The sequence below is a fragment of the Thermobia domestica genome, chromosome 14, assembly GCF_964235325.1.
Source record: "Thermobia domestica chromosome 14, izTheDome1.hap1.1, whole genome shotgun sequence".
Classification (NCBI taxonomy): Eukaryota; Metazoa; Arthropoda; class Insecta; order Zygentoma; family Lepismatidae; genus Thermobia; species Thermobia domestica.
Genome location: NC_137467.1, coordinates 198,900,511 through 198,921,178, shown reverse-complemented (window position 1 = coordinate 198,921,178; position 20,668 = coordinate 198,900,511). Strand labels below are relative to the sequence as shown.

Here is a 20,668-nt window from a genome sequence, read left to right as displayed (position 1 = left end):
AGGCAGATAAATGAGTCATGATAATGGTATCTCATGCAAAATAATATTGTCTACGGAGGTCTTGATCCACTTTTCGATTAGTTTTTTATCTATTTGAAGATATCACATAATTACTGTAAAATTGGCGGTATTTTAATTTCGCAGTGATGAGACCTCTTAATTTGGATCTTTTAGTTGTTATCCTTAAAATAGTTATAACTTTACAACTTGCCAAAGTCAGTACTCTAATAGGTTAATTTATTGTTTAGTTATTAGGAAAAGAAATTTTGTCAACTGAAGAATACTTTCTTTCGTGACTGCACCACTGCGTCCGTCAGAAATTAATAATAAACTGAAAACTATAATTTGATGTGCAAAATTTGTTACACCTCGTTACATGCCAATTTCTTGTTCCGAACCTAGAGTAATATTCCCCTGAGATAGGACGAAAGAAAGAACTTGCCCGTTTTTGCCCCTTTCGTAGAAAAGTAAAGTTATTTATGAATGAGTGTATTATAAAGCGAAAAATAGTGAAAGCCGCATTAGTAGAATGCTTAAAAACAAATGTAATTACAACAAAAAGTATCATGACGAATATTGTTATTCTGTCATTTCAGGTCCAAAATGAAGTTTCAACGCAAAAGAAGAGACCTATTCCTATTGCTCCAGTCCATGAGTGGAAGACAGGAAGAGCAATGGAGTCAATCTGTAAACCACGTTCTGGAAGAAGTAAAGCCAAAGACGGATAAAGAAAGACAAACTATTCAGAACGGAATTGCTGTATTTGTTACTCATGCCTTTCGACGATTGGACAAGGACGATATTGTTTTGATTCGCACAGCAGTACCTCCTGATTGCGTTAGCGGTTTGCTGTTATTACTATCCGAGGCAGTTGGGAACTTTCTAATTTGCATTGTATCAAATGGGAAGTTTCATCCAAGCAGTTCGGTATGCTGACCGCTCGCAGTACTGCCAGCTCCCACGGTTTACAGTACATGTTTAGTTGCTTGTAGTTATCTAAAGTGGACGAATCGAAGCATGAGTTAGTTCAACATAAAACGGTGGAAGAACACTGCGAAGTAGGTCTGTAATTTTGTATTTAAGGCAGTGCGTCATCCTCACTGCCAGTAGGGTCTAGAGACACAGCCGTAAGAACACAGGGAAATCCATGTCGGTCTTCGAATAGCGAAGATGAAAGCACCCTTGCAGCTATTGACAATTCCACGACTAACTTCCTAACTAACACTAAGCTAAAAGAGTAATTTTGTTTGTAGTATCTTTATTTCGGAATTGTCTTCTGTTATAGTAGAAATCATCTGCGGGTCGCAGTTATGTTTGAGATGTCAATAGTAGCACACACAGGCCGGTAGCAAGCCCAAAAAAATTAGTTGCGCGGATGAAGTTAGGGGAACCCGATTCAATCATATTATAGTTCATTTGCAAGCGTACCGTGAAAATTTTAGAGGGGGGAGAAAAATTTTAGGGGACCCGGCCCCCCTAGACCCCCTGGATACGGGCTTGAGCACACACCAATATATGATACATCTCTCCGACCAATTAGTATGACGCCAACAATATCAGTACCACCATCTTTTTCATGGCAAACTCTCATTATTTCCGCCACCGCCCTCTTTCTGAAGCCAATACAACCCCGGTATATTCGTCTTATTTGACACTTGGATGCAGTCTCATCTGACCAAAAAATAAAACAGAACACTGTGACACCAGTTTTATTCGATTATGCACAATCTTCTAAAATTCAATGTTATGCCATGATTACGTTATACTGGTAAGCAGTATGCAATAAAGAAAAAGCAAAAGAAAAGAAAAACATTGCATTGATAGATGGTACTCAGGATAATTATTTTAACATCAAGACAAAGAGATTGGTAGCGAGTCAGTTTTCAACTTCCGTAGCAAATGACTTAACAGAATGCTTGGGATTATCAATGTTATTATTCTAACATGTCAATTTAAACGAGATTTAAATTAATAATCTGACTGCCGCCTCTACAAAGCGTAGATTACTCACAAAGTTATACTAAGGAACTTTTCTGATTAATTGACTAGATCTAAGCTTATTTTTCAGAATTTGATTGCTGCAAATTGGTTAGAGAATATTTTCTCTGTATCCCTTTAAATTGAGTCACAGTGGTTATATGTTGTGTGGTTCTCGAGACGAAGCGGGTCACAATTTTCGTGACAAGTTATTAGATGATATTGAACTCTTTCAATAGACGAGAGTATCCAGAAAGTAACAGACATTTTGAAATTAATAGAATGAACAACCCAAATTATATTATATACATTTAAAAGTACACAGTTAACATATATTCCCCATAATCACCATGCAAATTAAGACACTTATCCTACTGTGGCAGAAGTTTTTCAATACCGTTGCGGTAGAAATCTGCCTCCTGTGATTTCAACCACTGGCTTTGACCGGTATGCAGTTCGGCGTCAGTATCAAAGCGTTGTGTAGAGAGCCATGCCTTCATCTCTGAGAAGAGGTGGTAGTCCCTCGGTGCCAAATCGGGCTTCATGGTAGGTGATCAAACACTTCACATCCAAAACCATTCAAAAGTTCTTGGGTACGCTTGACCGTGTGTAGACGTGCGTAGTCGTGAGAAAACAACACCTTCGCGGTAAGTTTTACCCGGTGTTTTGCTTTGATTCGTGCGCCTTAAGTTTGAATCGCGTGCCAACAAAAACCTAATCCCAGAACGCACCTCACAAGTGGCGGGATTTTCTATTAGAGCGTACTTTGTAACATGTCACAAAAAGCACAGTAAGAGCGTCACAGTCCTCACGTTTCCATAGCTAGATGCGTACTGAGTGTGGCAATGTTCTGTCACCAAGATGATGAGTGTAGCCCCGGCCACTACCGCGATAAGCCAAAACGTCTGGTACTTCCTGGACAACCCTCCTATTTTTCCAAGTGCATCCCTGATTTTGAGATATCCATCCATACATTTTTATAAATAATATAATTATATACGAATGAAAAATTTTTAAAAATTACTTGTGTCAGAGGGCGTAATCCTCTCTTCCAAAGCAAAACCTAAAATAATTTTACTGGAGACAGTCCTAATTCTAGTCTTGTATGCAATAGTACTTTTACGTTGTAACTAAATGTTTTGTACTTTGAGTAAAGTAGCAATGCTTTTTGTATAAGAGTTACTTTTTGATCTAAGTTATTGACAACAATAACATGCTATCTGTTGCCAGGTACAGTCACATCCAGTCTGGTTTCTAGCGCTCAATATAATTATTATGAGATCTGGATGTCTCGTTAAATAATAGTCAACAAGTCATCGGGTTTAGGACAGAAGAGCATCATGACTCGTTTTCCAACCGCACATATTTTAACCACGATCGACCCTATCCATAGCAGCTTAAATACACGATTCTGATTCGTTGATGTTATCCGATATATATAGCACAAATCAAATGCCTACTGCTGCCGGTTCTCGTTTCATAGTGTACTAAGGAATGGGCTAGTATTGAAAATCGCTTTTGACACGGGTTCAAACCCGACCCAAGGAAACTTTTTCCATTTTTTTAAAAAAAATCTATAACGCTTTTATCATTAAAATAATATAAAAACAATACTAATTTGCCCATGTACGTAATATATAATGCATAAAAAGTGTTTTACTTAAGTTATGAAGCATAGCTGAGCGAGCGAAGGGGTTCCGAAGCCCCGAAGGGCTCGTTTTGTTCTATTTTCACCCCTCATGATAATACCACTTGACATTACGTCACACTCGGGTGGTCCAACTTCAAACCTCACCCGCTTCCTTCTGACCAACTTAAAACAGTTGTGTAGGGTTGGCGTGAAACAGAAAATATGCCACATGTTCTTACAAAATCTAATCCAAACATAATTATCTTTTATATTTTTATCAATACAAAGTGACAATTTTCTTTTATTACTATAATATACAATACTTGCACTAGAAAGCTTGGACAATCTCAAACTGCGAACTACGAGAGACTTGTATTTAATTCCTATGACTAGGAACGATCGTGAAAAGAAATCTCTCCAATCCTACTCTCTGAAGCTAATCTCTCTCAATTTCTACCTGTGGTCTAAAACTGATATTGCATTGAAGAAGCGCCGTTTTCACTCCATCCAAGAGTCGCAATCAAAATTTTCGACCTGGTACAACCGGTGAACTTCCAGCAATGAGACAATCGTTGGAATCATTGCATACAATAGCAACTTGACTACCTTGAAGCGATGATAGAAATTAGGGTTTAGGATTTTCTGATTTTTATGAGGATATTCTCGGAAATTTTGATTAGAACCTCGTATTATATATGATTTCCCTAAACTGATTTTTATGAGGAGATTCTCGAAAACTTTTGGTAGCACCTCGTATTATATATAATTTCCTTAAACTAATTTTAATGAGAAGATTCTCGGAAATTTTGGATAGAACCTCGTATTATATATGATTTCCTTAAACTAATTTTAATGAGGAGATTCTCGGAAATTTTGGATAGAACCTCGTATTATATATGATTTCCTTAAACTGATTTTAATGAAGAGATTCTCGGAAATTTTGGATAGAACCTCGTATTATATATGACTTTCTCAAACGGATTTTTCCCCTTTAATGTATTGAACTAATGCTGGTTGAACGTAGGTGTCTTGGACAGACCAACAGGGAAATTAGTTTATGGAAATAAGGGACTCTTGCGCATGAAAATAATTGTTTCATTTGACAACACAATGAGAAACTTTTAAGAATGAGGAAAAAATTAGTAAATTCTGTAACAAGCCATGGTAATTTTCGCACAATTGCATATACATACGAGACTGTAGTTATAGTGGAATTTGTTGCAATACCGCACTCGAAAAATCGTAAAAAGGAAATTTTTATAAAAGCAACTATGAGGAAGAGAACAAACAAAGAAGGGGTGGTGCTTTATTTTATTAGTTGCATTTCTCTGTGTCCCCCCCCCCAGTGACGTCATTTCCGTTAGCTTTTGTTTGATTCTCTTGATCGTTGCGAACTCTCTCTTTGTGTATGTGTGCTTGTGTGTGTGTGTGTGTGTGTGTGCTGCGTGTGTGTTTTGGTGCGTACCCATTATCTAAAGAAGCCGTAAAGTTGAAAAAAAAAAGTAAAGCAGAAACGAGTTTGGCGCAAAAATAAGGGAGCATGTAAACAAAATGGTGACTGGTCGTACAGTCCTACCTAATTAGAGACGAATTAACTCCACGTCAAAGGGAGTGGAAAACCAGCAAAGGTTAGATACAAACGCACATTTGCTTCAAACCCCCCAAAAATAGAGAATGCTGACTTAACATTCAGGTGAATTCCGAATAGAATTTTCCAACAATGCATTTTGATTATACCTTTTGTTGGTCAAGATGACAAAGTCAGAGTACTCGTTATATAGTAACACAATGCACAGTCATAGATAAAAGTATGTTATTAATATAGTATTAAATACACAATTAAATAATCTTTTTTTTATTTTGTCCACTCTTCCTATATTCAAAAATGATGCTTTAAGCATATATATATATATATATATATATATATATATATATATATATATATATATATATATATATATATATATGTGTGTGTGTGTGTGTGTGTGTGTGTGTGTGTATGTATTTATGTATGTATATAATTCTGTAGAATCTTAGAAAGAGAAAAATGTATGTAAAATAATGAGAAAATAACTACAAACAACCGTATGAGTGTAATAACATGTGTTACGTTCAGTGTGACCATCCGACAAAAATATTTCGAACTAATGTAAGCAGAGAAAAAGTACTAGATCTGGGGAAAAAGTACTAAAATTTTACCTGATCCCGTTTCACCTTATTTATGACATTTTATGATATTAATATCTTATTAGAAGGTTTCTGGAGACCCTCTTCTCCTCTGGGTAGAGGAGTGATTCGTCACATTCTTGAAACTTTTATTTTTTTTTTTTTTAGAATCAAAATTCGATACAAAACGTGCAAACCACTTACACCCTCCCAATTTTGAGCATACTCCTCCCATATCGCATATGTGCGTCATCTTCAAAATGGTGACTAGTCTACGCGAGTACTGTTCGGAGTTTTGGTCATAGTTCGGAAATGATAAGTTATGCTTCACTTACGTAACATTATTTGAAGTCTAAGATAACACAACTTTAAGTGTAATAATTTTGCATGCAATCACTTTCAAAGAATTTATATTCGTTTAATCTTTTAAAAAATTAGAAGTGTTGCCTTTCGCTTTGGAAGTTTATGCTAAACTCTTCGTAGCAGTTAGGAAGCAAACACTAAAGGTTTGAATATTAGAAGGATCCGTACACTCACGTATACTCTAAACCACACGTTTTTACTATGAACAAGTGTTTTTACTATTTGTAAATAAATATTAACAAACGACAGAACCGCGCTTTTAGGAAGAGACGATTGGGACACGGAGAACCACGAAGAAATCCGATAACCCCTTCACAGGTTCTCCCTCCAAACGATGTCTATAAAAGAGGACGTCGAAACCAAGAAATCATCAGTGTCTTTTAACGATCATTAACCTGCAATACCTTCTCCCGAGACTACCGTGGTCTACGGAGACTTAACCTACAATATGTACTTCCGAGACCGCTAAGGGCTACTGAGAGTAAACATTTAATACCTGCTTCCGAGACCGCTGTGAGGTTCAGAGTTACCTATCATGTCTGAGGCTGCTTTGGGCTAAGACAAATATCAAAAATATCCAAGACAACATCGCATCCCGAAGGGGATAATTCCTACCGTACACTGGAAACATTTATTTAGATTATTTACAAACTCAGAGAAAACTTATAGAAACTTTCTACTTACATACATCATATACATTTTTATAATACAAATATCAGGGATTAAAATCGTCCCGTCCATACCATCATACATATGTTTTTCGCGGTTACATCATTGGTTTTCCTTTTGCATTTTACCTTACATTGATATATCATACACCTCGCTTCTCATTTCAATACCTTACGCTATATCCAAGATGGCGGCTTTCAAGATGGCCGCCAAGTCAATGTTATAGCATATAAAATATCTTGATATCCTGGTGCTGCCCATCCTTTCCGTTTCCGACATAAACGGGTATCTTGCGACGTTTACCTTATATCATATTGTCGCGTGGTGCGTTATGTTGCAGAGCATATCTCCGGTGTTTCTGAATGGGGGCAGCTCTAATTTGGCATTTTTTCTTCTTTTCTATTATATGATCTCTGGGCGAAGTCTGAGTCGGATCTGATCGTGCCTTGTTCTGTACGTTGCTTGTCAGTTTTGTCTTTTTGGGGTATCTTGAACGCTTGGCAATATCATAACATTTTCTCTCAGTTTGGTTGTCTGGGACCATAACGGAATTTTGGACTACTTAAGAAGTCTTGTAGCAATTAAGATTGTTTAAAGACGAGAATCGAATCGAACAGTGGCTACAGATTTACCTTTTTTACTTTCTTTTATTACTGTTGAAGAGACTAATGCATCGATATTTTCTTTTGCTTGGTATACCGTTATCTTGCGTTTTTCAAAGACGATTTCATCGTTACAATCAGTCTAGTTTCTTTTTCTCTGAGTTTCTCGAGAACTTTGCTTGATCTGTCGTTACTATTATGGAAAAGTCAAATGCAATCGTTACAGACATTTCCATTTTTTCTGTCTTTTAATATTAAGATTTTAATTTGTATCTGCCAAATGAAATGACACTACATGATGAAAAAAGATGGTTATAGTAACTCACACACTTAACGCAGATTTGTTGGTCGTAAGTGTCATTACTAGTTCATACCATTATATATAAAGAAATATTCCTTCATCCACAACATACCCAATGACTTCTGATGTTTTTGCGCAAGGAAGAAAAGACTCAACCATAGTTATTATAGTTGACTTTGCACTATTTCTCATGGAGCTGTTATCATCCAGGGAAGATGACATTGGAACCAATTCATATTTAATACTTTAGATACGAAGATTTTCATTTCACTTAATTAGAGCTAAAGTTTTGCCGAAGGCTGCAACGGGTTTATAACAATAGGCTATTCTTTAATTTTGACGATGCTGTAAGTGGTCAAGAAAGGGATAATTATTTTCTTTCTTTCTAATTTTAATGAACCATAGAATCCAGTTTCTGAATTCACATTTGCGCAACATTCCTGTTTGATCGCAATTTGTTTTCTTGTCTGCTATAAGACCTGCGGCAATATTCGTAAGTAATTTCTTTTGTGATGGGTTTTTAAATGGGTCATCAATGAACAACCATTCTGAGATTTCTTTTTCAAGTTTCTGTCGCCTCTAGATGAGCGAGAGAGTTCTAGCTCGACATGCAGTTCAGGAGACAGATAAGACATTCCCCACAATTGGGATTCGAAAAAAAATAAGAAATAATAAAGTCCTTACCTGTTTCATCGAAGAATAAATAAAAGCTAGAACCCTTCTCAAAAGTGCAAAATCGACAATAGATAATAATAGATACGTCACACAGTGACTTTTTATTTCAAAATAAAAACAGGAAAACATTTACTGATCAAATGTGGCAAAGTGTAAATAATACGCCACTTTGAAAAATACGGAAGGCTTAAACAAAAATAAACAATTTTCAAAGCAAGGCCTTCAGCTTCCGCAAATTTAAACTTGTAAATAGAAAATGAACGTGTTTTTATCATTAAGGAAGTGACTATAAAAACCTCGAATAATTTCACAAAATCATCATTCATCATTCGGTATCATTCATCCTCCGATCAATTTTCCACTCCGGCATTTACCTAGGTGGTGCGACGAGTCAGTGTGGTAGTGTTGTGGAACAGCAGCTATGGGCATTTATGCATTGTAAGTAGGTATACGCTTTGCATTTATTCTCTGTTGTCATAGTATGATGACATGAACATTTTTGACAGTCTTTATTAGATACGAGTAGATGAACCCTGCGCCTTCTAAGATCATGACAGTGATTCTCAGCCTAATTGGCAATGCAATATCCATCATTTTAATTTGGTAAATTTTGGTGTAGGTTATGATAGATATGTAACTTCGTAAATAAACTTTTTATTGTGTTAGTCTTTGGAAATTATTGTTATCATTTCAAGATATGCAATCAGCATGCTATATACCCATAACATCTATTAATTATTTTTTAAACATGTTTTACAGGGAACTATTTTCCACAAAGTTTTCCTAGAACTCCTGTTAACTTAACAGTGATTGGGAATGATATAATTATCTCGCTAACATCAAGCTTCTTAATCCACAGTCCCAGACATTTGATGGATTTAATTGTAGATGACCCTGTTCAGAACTGAGCGTTCTTCTCAATAAAAACTAACGCCAGTAAGTAAATGAAGAGGCAGCAACATAAAAACTAATACTTTTTCTCCCCAGCAGGGGTGAGTGTGTGTGTAAAAACGTGACACCAAGAAAGCAACGGTAGCTACGTGTATTGTGTTAATATCGCATTAATCTACATATAATCATATTCATATAGCAAGTTTGTTTGTATTTTTTGAATTCATATAATCTTGTGTGTTATGAAATACAAATATATTGAACAGTCTCAAAGCAACGTCGAAGAATTATTAAGAAACCAGCGCCTATACAAGGATTGCATCGACCAAATGGTCCATCCACGCCGGATCAGGATTCAACAGTGCAGTTAACAAGGTAGGTAGTGAGTGCATATTTCAATATAATATTATCCTTGTATCACTTATACAGAATAAGCCTGTAATAGCGAAGCCTCATTTAGAACGTAAGTGTTAAAAGTGTATTTTATTTGAGTGAAGCATGACGGACAGAATGAAAGAATTAGTTTTCAAGAGAGGTCAAATTAAGGCCAAACTCACTCGTTTTAAACCTTTTGTAGATAGCTTTACAGAAGATCAGAATATTACGCAGTTAGTGTTACGTTACGAGAAAATAAAACAGTGCTATGATGAATTTGATGCAATACAATCCGAAATAGAAATGTTACAGGGTTCATCAGAAATTGATCAGGAAACGCAAGAAAGAGAGCAATTCGAGAGTACTTATTTTGATTTAGCAGCTAAGACGGAAGTGTTCATAAATCAACACAGCTCCAGTGCAAAGAAAAATGAAAACAATGAATCAAGCAATTCTAATCCATCAGTTAGGTTGCCGGTGATAAACCTTCCGACCTTTTCTGGAAGCTACGATGAGTGGTTGTCGTTCTATGACACGTTTCAGGCATTAATACATAACAATAGCACATTGCAGCCAGTGCAAAGGTTTCATTATTTACGTTCTTCTCTACGTGGGGAGGCGCTTGAAGTAATACAAGCCTTGGAAATTTCTTCTGAAAACTATGACGTAGCATGGACTTTACTCAAAGAACGTTTTGAAAACAAAAGGTATATTGTTAACAAACACGTCAAAGCTTTATTTGAAATGCCAATGGTGGAACGTGAGTCGGCTGTTTCGCTTAAATCTCTTTTAGACAGCACAGTAAAACATTTGAGGGCTTTAAAATCATTAGGTCAACCGACAGAAAGCTGGGATGCATTACTTATTTATTTGATTCCGACCAAACTAGACAATACAACACATAAGGAGTGGGAGAAAACACAATCAACGAATGAATTACCGAGCATGTCACAGTTGTCACAATTTTTACAACAGCGTTGTCAAGTTTTAGACGCAGTTGATAATAAGCGTAGACCTAAAGAGACACCCTCAGTTCCAAGTAACAAATATCAACAAACAAATAAGGCAGGCAAAAAGAGTTCTTACTCAACGACAGCACACGTAACGTGTTCCGACAACAATGCATGTCCCAGCTGTAAAGGCTCACACAAATTATTTCAATGCCAATCATTGTTGAGAAAATCTATAGGAGATAGAATTAAAGAAGTTAAACGTCTTTCTTTGTGTATAAATTGTCTCAAACGGGCGCATAAGGCAAACGAGTGCTTATCAGGTAATTGTAAAATATGCAATAAAAAGCATAACACATTACTGCACTACTCGCGTTGTCCATCGCCCACTAGAGCGAATGAACCACAAGATGAAAGGGAAATAGGTCAAGGTCAAAACACACTCGCTGCGATCACATCAGTCAAGCAGGAATGTAAAGGTAATAATATTCGTTCTACAAACAGCGTACCGCAGAATCTTAGGAGACCACCAAGCATTATGCTATCCACAGCTGTAGTATATGTTAAAGATAAACAGGGTAATTTTCAAATGTGTCGAACACTTCTCGATTGTGCTTCTCAGTCCAATTTCCTAACAAACAGAATGGTTCAATTATTGGGACTTACAAAGAGTAATAGCGTTGTACACATAAATGGTATAGGTAATGCTAATACAAGGTCATGCCATAGCGTTCAGGCTACAATTAAGTCAAGACATAACAATTATTCAGCCACATTAGACTTCATCATATTGCCGCAAATATCACAAGACTTGCCTATGGTTCATGTAGACACGTCATCGTGGGAAATACCTTCCAACATTGAATTAGCAGATCCTAGCTTCAACATACCACAGCGTATTGACATGTTATTGGGGGCGGAAGTATTCTTTGATCTACTTTGTGAAGGGCAAATAAAACTCAAGGCAGGGTATCCAACCTTGCACAAAACATTGTTTGGCTGGATTGTAGCTGGAAAAATAGACAATCAACCACACATTTCGACAAATGTGTGTCACCTCTCCACAACAGAAAAAATACACGAGCAATTACAAAAATTCTGGACGATAGAAGAATGTTCAACAAAACATCCATTAAGTCAAGAGCAGGCAGAATGTGAAAGGCACTTCAAAGAAACACACCAGAGAGACGAGACTGGGAGATTCATCGTCAGGCTTCCCTTTAAAGAAAATGTGGGGAATCTTGGTAAATCCAAGGAGATTGCAACGAGAAGACTTTATTCAATGGAAAAAAGACTTATGAAGGATCCTGAGAAAAAAGGGCATATATAGCGTTCATGAAAGAGTTCGAAGATTTGGGTCATATGGAAGAAATAACTAGAGCAGAGAGCGATACAATGATGCCAGACTACTATCTTCCCCATCATTGCGTAATGAAGGAGACCAGTACTACTACCAAACTCAGGGTTGTATTTGATGCATCGTGCAAAACAACTTCTGGACTTTCATTAAATGACACGATGAGAGTCGGGCCTACAATCCAAGAAGAATTATTTTCCATAACAGCAAGATTCAGGCAACATCAATACGTCATGACAGCTGATATAGAGAAGATGTATCGCAACATTAGGGTACATGATTCAGATGCAAACTACCAGAAAATTCTTTGGAGAGAAAACCCTCAAGAAGCAATAAAAATATATCGACTCAAAACTGTAACATATGGTACTGCAGCAGCTCCTTTTCTAGCCACTAGATGTCTTCAGCAACTAGCCATAGAAGAGAAGAATAATTTCCCTAAGGCAGCAGAAGTTGTAATGAGATATTTCTATATTGATGATCTTCAAACAGGGACAAACACGAAGAAGGAACTACATGAATTACAGGGTCAACTCACAACTCTTCTGCAAAGGGGTGGTTTTTGTCTGAGAAAATGGTGTAGCAACGACACTTCACTACTTTCAAAATTACCCAGTGAACTTCAAGAATCAAATTTCACCATTCAACCAAATGATGATTGCATCACAAGAAGTTTAGGATTGTTGTGGAATCCCATTAAAGACACATTTTCTTTCTCTGTCAAACCAAGAAACAACCCTCAACAAATCACGAAGAGGACTATTCTTGCTACAGTAGCGAGCATATTTGACCCCTTAGGATTAATAGGACCAGTTATTCTTAAGGCAAAAATATTTCTGCAACGTTTGTGGGAATTAAAATTGAATTGGGATGAAAAGGTTCCAGCCCATTGCATTCAGAGTGGGAAACTTTTGAGCAGCAACTTCAAGAGTTGGAATCACTACATGTTCAGCGGAAGGTTATTCAAGAAACACAATCGCAGGTAGAAATTCACGGATTTTGCGACGGATCTCAGAATGGATATGGAGCTTGTATATATGTAACATCTAGCACAAAAAATGGAAAATTCACAGCAAACTTACTATGTTCAAAATCTCGAGTAGCACCTTTGAAGAAGACAACTATTCCTCGCCTAGAACTTTGTGCAGCTTTGTTACTTGCACAGCTAACTCAGAAAGTAATACAAGCATTACATTGCAAGATCGATAAGGTTGTTTTATGGTCAGATTCCACCATTGTATTAGCATGGATAAGAGGACCTTGTTCTCAATGGAAGACGTATGTTGCAAATCGTGTAGCGGAAATTCAACAGTTGACTTGTAACTATGAATGGAGACATATCAGAACAGAGGAGAATCCAGCAGATCATATATCGAGAGGATTAACACCGTCAGAAATTCTTGATAATGAATTATGGTGGCATGGGCCTTCCTGGCTATCTGAGAAATTAGACTCACAGACGAGGGAAGATGTTTGTGACCTAAGCGATGTTCCCGAGCAACGAAGAAATACAGCAGTAATGGTTTCTACAACACCGTGTCAACTCTTAGACAGATATTCTTCATTAAGAAGATTGCAACGTGTAACGGCTTATTGCCTACGATTTGCGCACAACATGAGAAGATCTAATTGTGACAGACAGCATGGACATCTTACAGTAAGTGAATTACATGAAGCACTCGAATGTCTTATTAAACTATCACAGCAACAAGCATTTCACAAGGAATTAAATGCATTGAGATCAGGAAAGGAAGTCGACAACCAAAGTCAACTGAGAAATTTGAACCCATACTTGGATGAGAGGCAAATCATCAGAGTCGGAGGAAGATTAAATGCAGCAGATCTTACTGAAGGACAGAAACATCCTATTGTACTTCCAGCTAACTGCAATTTGACAAAGTTAATTGCCCAAGAAGAACATAAGAAGCTATTGCATGCCGGGCCTCAATTATTGTTATCATCCCTGCGACAATCGTATTGGCCAATACGTGGACGAAACTTGGTTCGTCAAGTTGTGCATCAGTGTGTCACATGTTTCAGAAACAATCCTAAAGATGGTAAACAGATGATGGGAGATCTACCAGCTGACAGAGTTCAACCAACAAGACCATTTCTTCACAGCGGCGTTGACTACTGTGGGCCCATTTACCTTAAATCGAGTAACCGACGGGGAGCCAAACTCCATAAGGCATATATAGCACTTTTCGTGTGTTTTGCGACTAAGGCGGTTCACATTGAACTTGTTAGTGATCTAACTACAGAGGCGTTTATTGGAGCATTAAAGCGATTCATGGCTCGTCGAGGAAAATGCGCTAAACTGTATTCTGACAATGCCCGTAACTTCGTTGGTGCAAAAAGGGAACTACAAGAATTGAAGACTTTATTTGAATCAGAACACCATAAAGAAAAATTACATAATTTTCTAGCAGCTGATAACATCACGTGGGTTTTTATTCCAGCAAGATCACCAAACTTCGGAGGCTTATGGGAATCATCAATTAAATCTCTCAAATATCATTTAAAGAGAGTTGTGGGAAATGCTTCACTCACCTACGAAGAGATGAACACTATTTTGACACTGATTGAGGCTTGCTTAAACTCTAGACCCCTAACACCATTATCAAATGATCCAAACGACCTACATCCTTTAACACCTGGTCATTTCCTAATAGGCGACGCACTCACTACCATGTCAGAACCTAACTTGAAAAATATTCCTGTCAACAGACTTTCGAGATGGCAATACATACAACAACTTCATCAGCAATTTTGGTCCAGATGGTCAAAGGAGTATCTATCAAGTCTTCTAGAACGATCCAAGTGGAGAAGAAAATTCCCCAATCTTCTGGAAGGTGATTTGGTGCTCATCAAAGAAGATAACATTCCACCTCTAAAATGGAAAACTGGACGTATTGTGCAATTGTTTCCTGGGAAGGACGGAATAGTACGAGTGGCGACAGTGAAAACTACCAGAGGTACAACAACAAGATCTATTCGTCAATTGTGCCCGCTTCCTAAGCAGAGTTAATGTGTTGGTGTATTCATAGTGTTGTGTTGTGTGTGCATTAGGTGATTCGTAGTGTTGTGTTGTGTGTGCATTATTCTGTTTATGTTTATATCATTCATTCATAACTTGTGTTATCTATTGTTGTGTATATTAAGTTCATGAACCAATTTAATCATTCATAGATTTGTTGAAGAAATTCCTTCAAGGCGGGCGGTATGTTCAGAACTGAGCGTTCTTCTCAATAAAAACTAACGCCAGTAAGTAAATGAAGAGGCAGCAACATAAAAACTAATACTTTTTCTCCCCAGCAGGGGTGAGTGTGTGTGTAAAAACGTGACACCAGGAAAGCAACGGTAGCTACGTGTATTGTGTTAATATCGCATTAATCTACATATAATCATGTTCATATAGCAAGTTTGTTTGTATTTTTTGAATTCATATAATCTTGTGTGTTATGAAATACAAATATATTGAACAGTCTCAAAGCAACGTCGAAGAATTATTAAGAAACCAGCGCCTATACAAGGATTGCATCGACCAGACCCGATAACACAATCAGTTGGAACTCTGCTGTAGAAAGTGTCTTTTTGCAAATTGTTGTTGTTAATTTATTCTAATCATTCGAATTCAGTTACCTCTAATAATGCCATCTGCTGAATATGATGATCGGAACACTTGTTGATAAAGTATATTGATAAATTAAGTCAGGATAAAGATTCTTTAGCCTGAAGACGGGAACAATATAGTCGGTTTTCAAAACGTTGAACGACATAGAATTCATCTGACCGAATTGCCCGAGAACGTCTATATTTAAGCTGAACATCGAACTGTGGCTAACATTTTCATCGAACCAGGCACGGAGCCAGGAATTCGTAATAGGGGGGGGGGTTTCGTGACGAAATACTGTGGTTATCACACGAGAGGTTTGATAATTCTAAACTATTTTACTGGCAACATATATTGGTTCATTAAAGCAGGATTTCTTAATGAGGGGAGGGGGGCGTGACATGAAATACTGTGGTTACACAGGGGCTCGATCCATCTAAACTATTTTATTGCCAACATACCCATATTGGTTTGTTAGGGCAATAAAATGAGGATGTGCTGATAAGTATTTTAATAACAAACTATGAAGAAATCTCGAATAAAAGAATATCTTACAAAGTACTGAAAAAAGATATAATCTTCCGAGGTCATTCGAACTCGGTTCTTCTTGTCTTCTTTTTCTGATCTTCGTTCAATGCCGTCAAAAATAGCAACTAGAACTCTTTCGACAGTAAACACATACTATAAATGGATTAGTGTTGCTGCAAAATAGAAAATTTCTTTAAGAAATGTAAGTAGAATCTATGTTGCCAGGCTCATATTATTGGTGATTGTGAGCATTTCTTAAGTTCTACCTGAGAGTCTCTTTGATCTAACCCATTTATCGATCGTCATTTGTAGTCCATAGGATTAGCATGGAACTAGATAAAATTCGGAATACTATGTAACAATAATATCCATTTTTAACTTGACTCCTCCCCCGTTTCCTCCACAAAAGCTCCTCATAAGAAAGAGTATCCAAACACTTGCTGCGGCTTTTTATTTTTAACGACGGTTCTTCTTTTTCTCGTTTCTTTTCGTTTCATCATTCCTTATTATTTCATTTCTGGTCTCGAAGGGGGGAAGGGGGTTCGGACCCATCCCTTGGCTATGTGCCTGATTCAACGATCGACTGTTCAATGAACACTTTCTTTATAAGTCAAATGAGAATTTCCACGAAGACTTTAATTTTTGAACTAAACCTGAGTTTTTTTTTATTACAATTTGCTTCATTGAAATTATTATACAAGAATATGCGCTTAAATGTTGTTCTATTGAACTTCATCCGCTTTCTTTCCTTGTAAGATATACCTAGGTATACATCTTGAAGATTAGCATTCAGAATGACATGACGAAAACTAAGGTAAGGCGTTACAACCTAGAACCTCAGGTTGCACTGCCATATTCCCAGTAGACAATATTTTGCACTGTGCGAAAAAATATATATAAATAGGAAACAAAACCAATTTTACCCAAGACCCCGCCAGTTTTCGACTGTAAATTAGAATACCTCCACTGGTTTTGAAAACTCACGCTCCTTATTAACCCAATAACGGCAACTGATTTGGGATGCAATTAAATGTAGTTCTCTATGTATAATCTCTTCATTTGTTATTAAAAATTGTTATAATTTGATTAAGAGAATTTCATATTGTTTTTCATATAATTGCTATTGTAGTGTTCCACATTATTTTAATAGGCTTCGTTCATAACTCATATTGCGTATCCAAGGCATTATGCAATAAGCACATTAATGCAGAAAAGTCTTTAATGCAGAAAACTGAACACTGAACATAAAAACAGCTAAATTAAAATAAAAAATGAACTGAAATCTTTAAAATTTATGTCCCACGGTTATGCCGGTAGGCTAACGGAGACGATGACTTTGAGAAATGAAGAAAATGGTGGAATAAAGAAAATGGGAAGAAAGGGGAGAACCCCGAGAAAACCCATGCACATTGTGTTTGTCCATCACAAAGCTTACTTGATCCGATATGGGATAGAACTACAGTTAAAATAGTATGTGTGCACTAAGACACAACATGAGTCTAGAAAGAACATATAACGTAGAGTACATTGCCAGTTATTAATATTGCCAAACCGAGTTTAGCAGGTTTAAAAAAGCTGTACCTCAAAACACAATTTTTGACCTGGTGATTCCTCCAAAAAAAACAGACATATGCCCTTTCCTTTTGCAATCTAACAAGGCTAGCATGAGACAAACTTGGATCACGGTTGTATACTGTAACACGACAATTCGCTTAATGTCAACAAACAAAACACACAAAATTGCAATGAACAGTAAGTGCAACACAAAACAAACATTTAATTAACGTTTGAACAAATTTGTGAGTTAGGAGAGAAAAAAAAAGACAAACGTTTTCAAAACTCTGAATGCTTGTAGTTAAAGGCAATATTTACATTTTATCCTTTAATTTAAACACAAAGAGACCATTGAAAACAAATGCTTAATAACGTAGCCATACAACTAGCCTGAAGCCCTGCGGTAAACCCACAAGTTATATTTATATATATATGGTTATTGGTCAATGTAGTGAGTTATAGTTCTTTTTGTGGTAAATGCTCGTTCTGAGGCTTTGTGGTTATCCAGGCTCATTAAAAAATATACACAGTATATTGGCTGCAATTAAAATGTCGGGATCAAAACAATTTTTTAATACAAATTTAACATAATTTTCATGATACAATACAGAACAAGGAATTCCTGTAAATAATTTTCTAATTAGTTACGTAGTAGTGGGTTTTCATGACACTTTGTTCTAATTAAGGAGAGTTTCTAGCATTCAATTCAGCACGCTTTTGTGTCGGTTGGTCTGTCTACCTGTCTGCTTCCTACATTTTAAATGAAACTTGGAATATCCTCTTTTATTGATTAGGAAGTACTGGAAAATAGAGCAAGATGGCATACTGGTCCCTGAAACTAAAACATCAAACGATCGACAGTGTATTACAAACTATGTAGCTGTCCCTTTTACCAGAAATATTTTCGAACTATGAAGTAGGTTTTGTATAATTTAAAAACAGATTTGAATAGCACTTCCGAACGTGCAACATATTCCAAAACAGATTTGGATAGCCCATCCAAACGTGCCACACTTGGATAACCCCTCTGAACGTGCAACATATTCCGAAGTTGTAGATGCCAATAAGCAAAACTAATGACGGTATGGTACAATGAAGATATGAGAAAAGCAAACCTTTGTAATGTTAAAATTTTAAGATGTATTTAAATAATAGTATTTAAGCAATCTACAAGAAATTTTACTAACATTGTGCTGATACATAACCGTAAGTGCTATCCATCAGCGCTGCCATGAATGTTGTAAGTAGTACAGTAGTGCCCAATCGGTATGGACTTTTTATTTTTAAATAGCACTTTGTCATGTTATTTCGTATATAAGATAACTGTATCAAACACAAATATATGTCTAATACGTAACAGTGTTGGAAAATTTAAGAATTATTTGGAGAAAATCATTGCTACAGTTTTAATGTATAGCTTATAAAATGCACGGGAATAAATAATACTTTCTGACGAAAGTAGTTTAAATAGGGTTATACTAACCTCAAATACAGAAATATTTACACTGATTCAATGTTATTAGAGTGACCATGGGTAGCGTAGCCGCTAACGCTCTCGCCTTCGGTGTAAGCGATCCCGGATTACGTTCTCGGTCGGTCGAAAAATGTAAAAGGGTTTTTCACGCCAGCCATTCTGAATGTGGATTTCCTCGGATTTCCTCATTCGCACTAAGCAAATGTCTGGGTGGTATCTAACGAACTTAGGTAATTTTGTCACCGGAAATTTCGCCACCGGAATTTTCGTCACGGTAATTTCGTCACCAAAATATTAGCATATAGGTAATTTCGTCACCGAAAATTTTGACGTAGTAAATTCGCCACCGGTAATTTTGTCACCGAAAGCGTCCAGTGTCTTATAGAACATGACACAATGAATAAACTCTTAAAAGTTTTTGAAATTGCATACATTATTAAATAAATAGTTACAATAGTTACATATTATTTTAAATATTATGTCTGAGATAGGAGAGAAAATTTTCAGTAATTCTATCACAAAAATATTAATAGCATGGAAATGTTATCTTTTCATATTTCTTGAACTAAGTAGAGACAAACTAAGTGATCAAAAAGCTTACCTGATCTTAATCAAACTTGGAAAGCAATTCAGTTGGTATTGTACTCTGCAAAATCGAAGTTTCGGATACTCGACGCAAGAACAAACACCAGTAGAAGATTATAATGCCAGCTTCAGTAAATGTTAAAAGCACAGGCAAAATGGCCCCTAATGAGTTTGTATATTACTATTTACACATTTTATGTTTTGCCAATATCAAAATTTCCAAACAGAAAATAGTAAAGAAAATGTAAGTCGTTATAATACCATAAGCGTTTTACATGTTCATTTTCTACTGTGCATCACATTAAATGAAACACCAAGCAAAAAATCTGTCAAACTTTTAGTTCCAGGCTTGTACGCTAATCACAAAGACTGGGGCCGTTTCTGCAAAGTCTGAAACGCTCTTTTAGTTTTCTTTTTTGGTGGTTGGCCCACAGCATCTTGATGAAGCATAGTTGAAACCGTTGCTTCATCTTGTTGAATTCCACGAATAAACCTCCAAATAGTTGGGTGGGATATTCCTTCCAGTTGATGAAACTTCTGGTTCCACGATTCACAAATATTATTTGTCCTAGGATTGTTGTTCAGGGTGGCTTAGTGAACATTCCAGGTGTCTTATAACAAAATACTTTGGTTTGTGTAATATTTACCTGTACCTTGGGCAGAAAGTACTCATACATATGCACTATACTTAGTAGAATGTTCATTTCATATTAACAAAAGAAGAATGTTTTTAATGTATGTAAGTGATTATTATGGGATAGTTGTTGATATGGACATGTTTTATGGTTACCTAGTCAGTGAGTTCGTGTACTTAACAGTTTTAAGAAAAGGATATTATAAGTTATATCAAATAATAAACCAGTTTAACATCGTTTATAGACGTTGTCAGTTTTATTAAAAAGGTGAGATTAATGGTATTTAAATATCGAAGCTAATATTTTAATGTCAAAGAAATACT

At 36.4% G+C, this 20,668-nt stretch overlaps 2 protein-coding genes across 2 annotated transcripts; both read left to right on the top strand.

The window, feature by feature from the left end:
- The first annotated feature begins 9,772 nt into the window (after nucleotides 1-9,772).
- Nucleotides 9,773-11,929, top strand: LOC145670211 (uncharacterized). Its single transcript, XM_081738588.1, has one exon. The coding sequence runs from the start codon at nucleotides 9,773-9,775 to the stop codon at nucleotides 11,927-11,929; it is 2,157 nt and encodes a 718-aa protein (XP_081594714.1).
- Nucleotides 11,930-11,934: 5 nt separating this feature from the next.
- LOC145670210 (uncharacterized) lies at nucleotides 11,935-14,984 on the top strand. Its single transcript, XM_081738587.1, has 2 exons — nucleotides 11,935-12,886; nucleotides 13,060-14,984. The coding sequence occupies exons 1-2, from the start codon at nucleotides 11,935-11,937 to the stop codon at nucleotides 14,982-14,984; spliced, it is 2,877 nt and encodes a 958-aa protein (XP_081594713.1).
- Nucleotides 14,985-20,668: the final 5,684 nt, after the last annotated feature.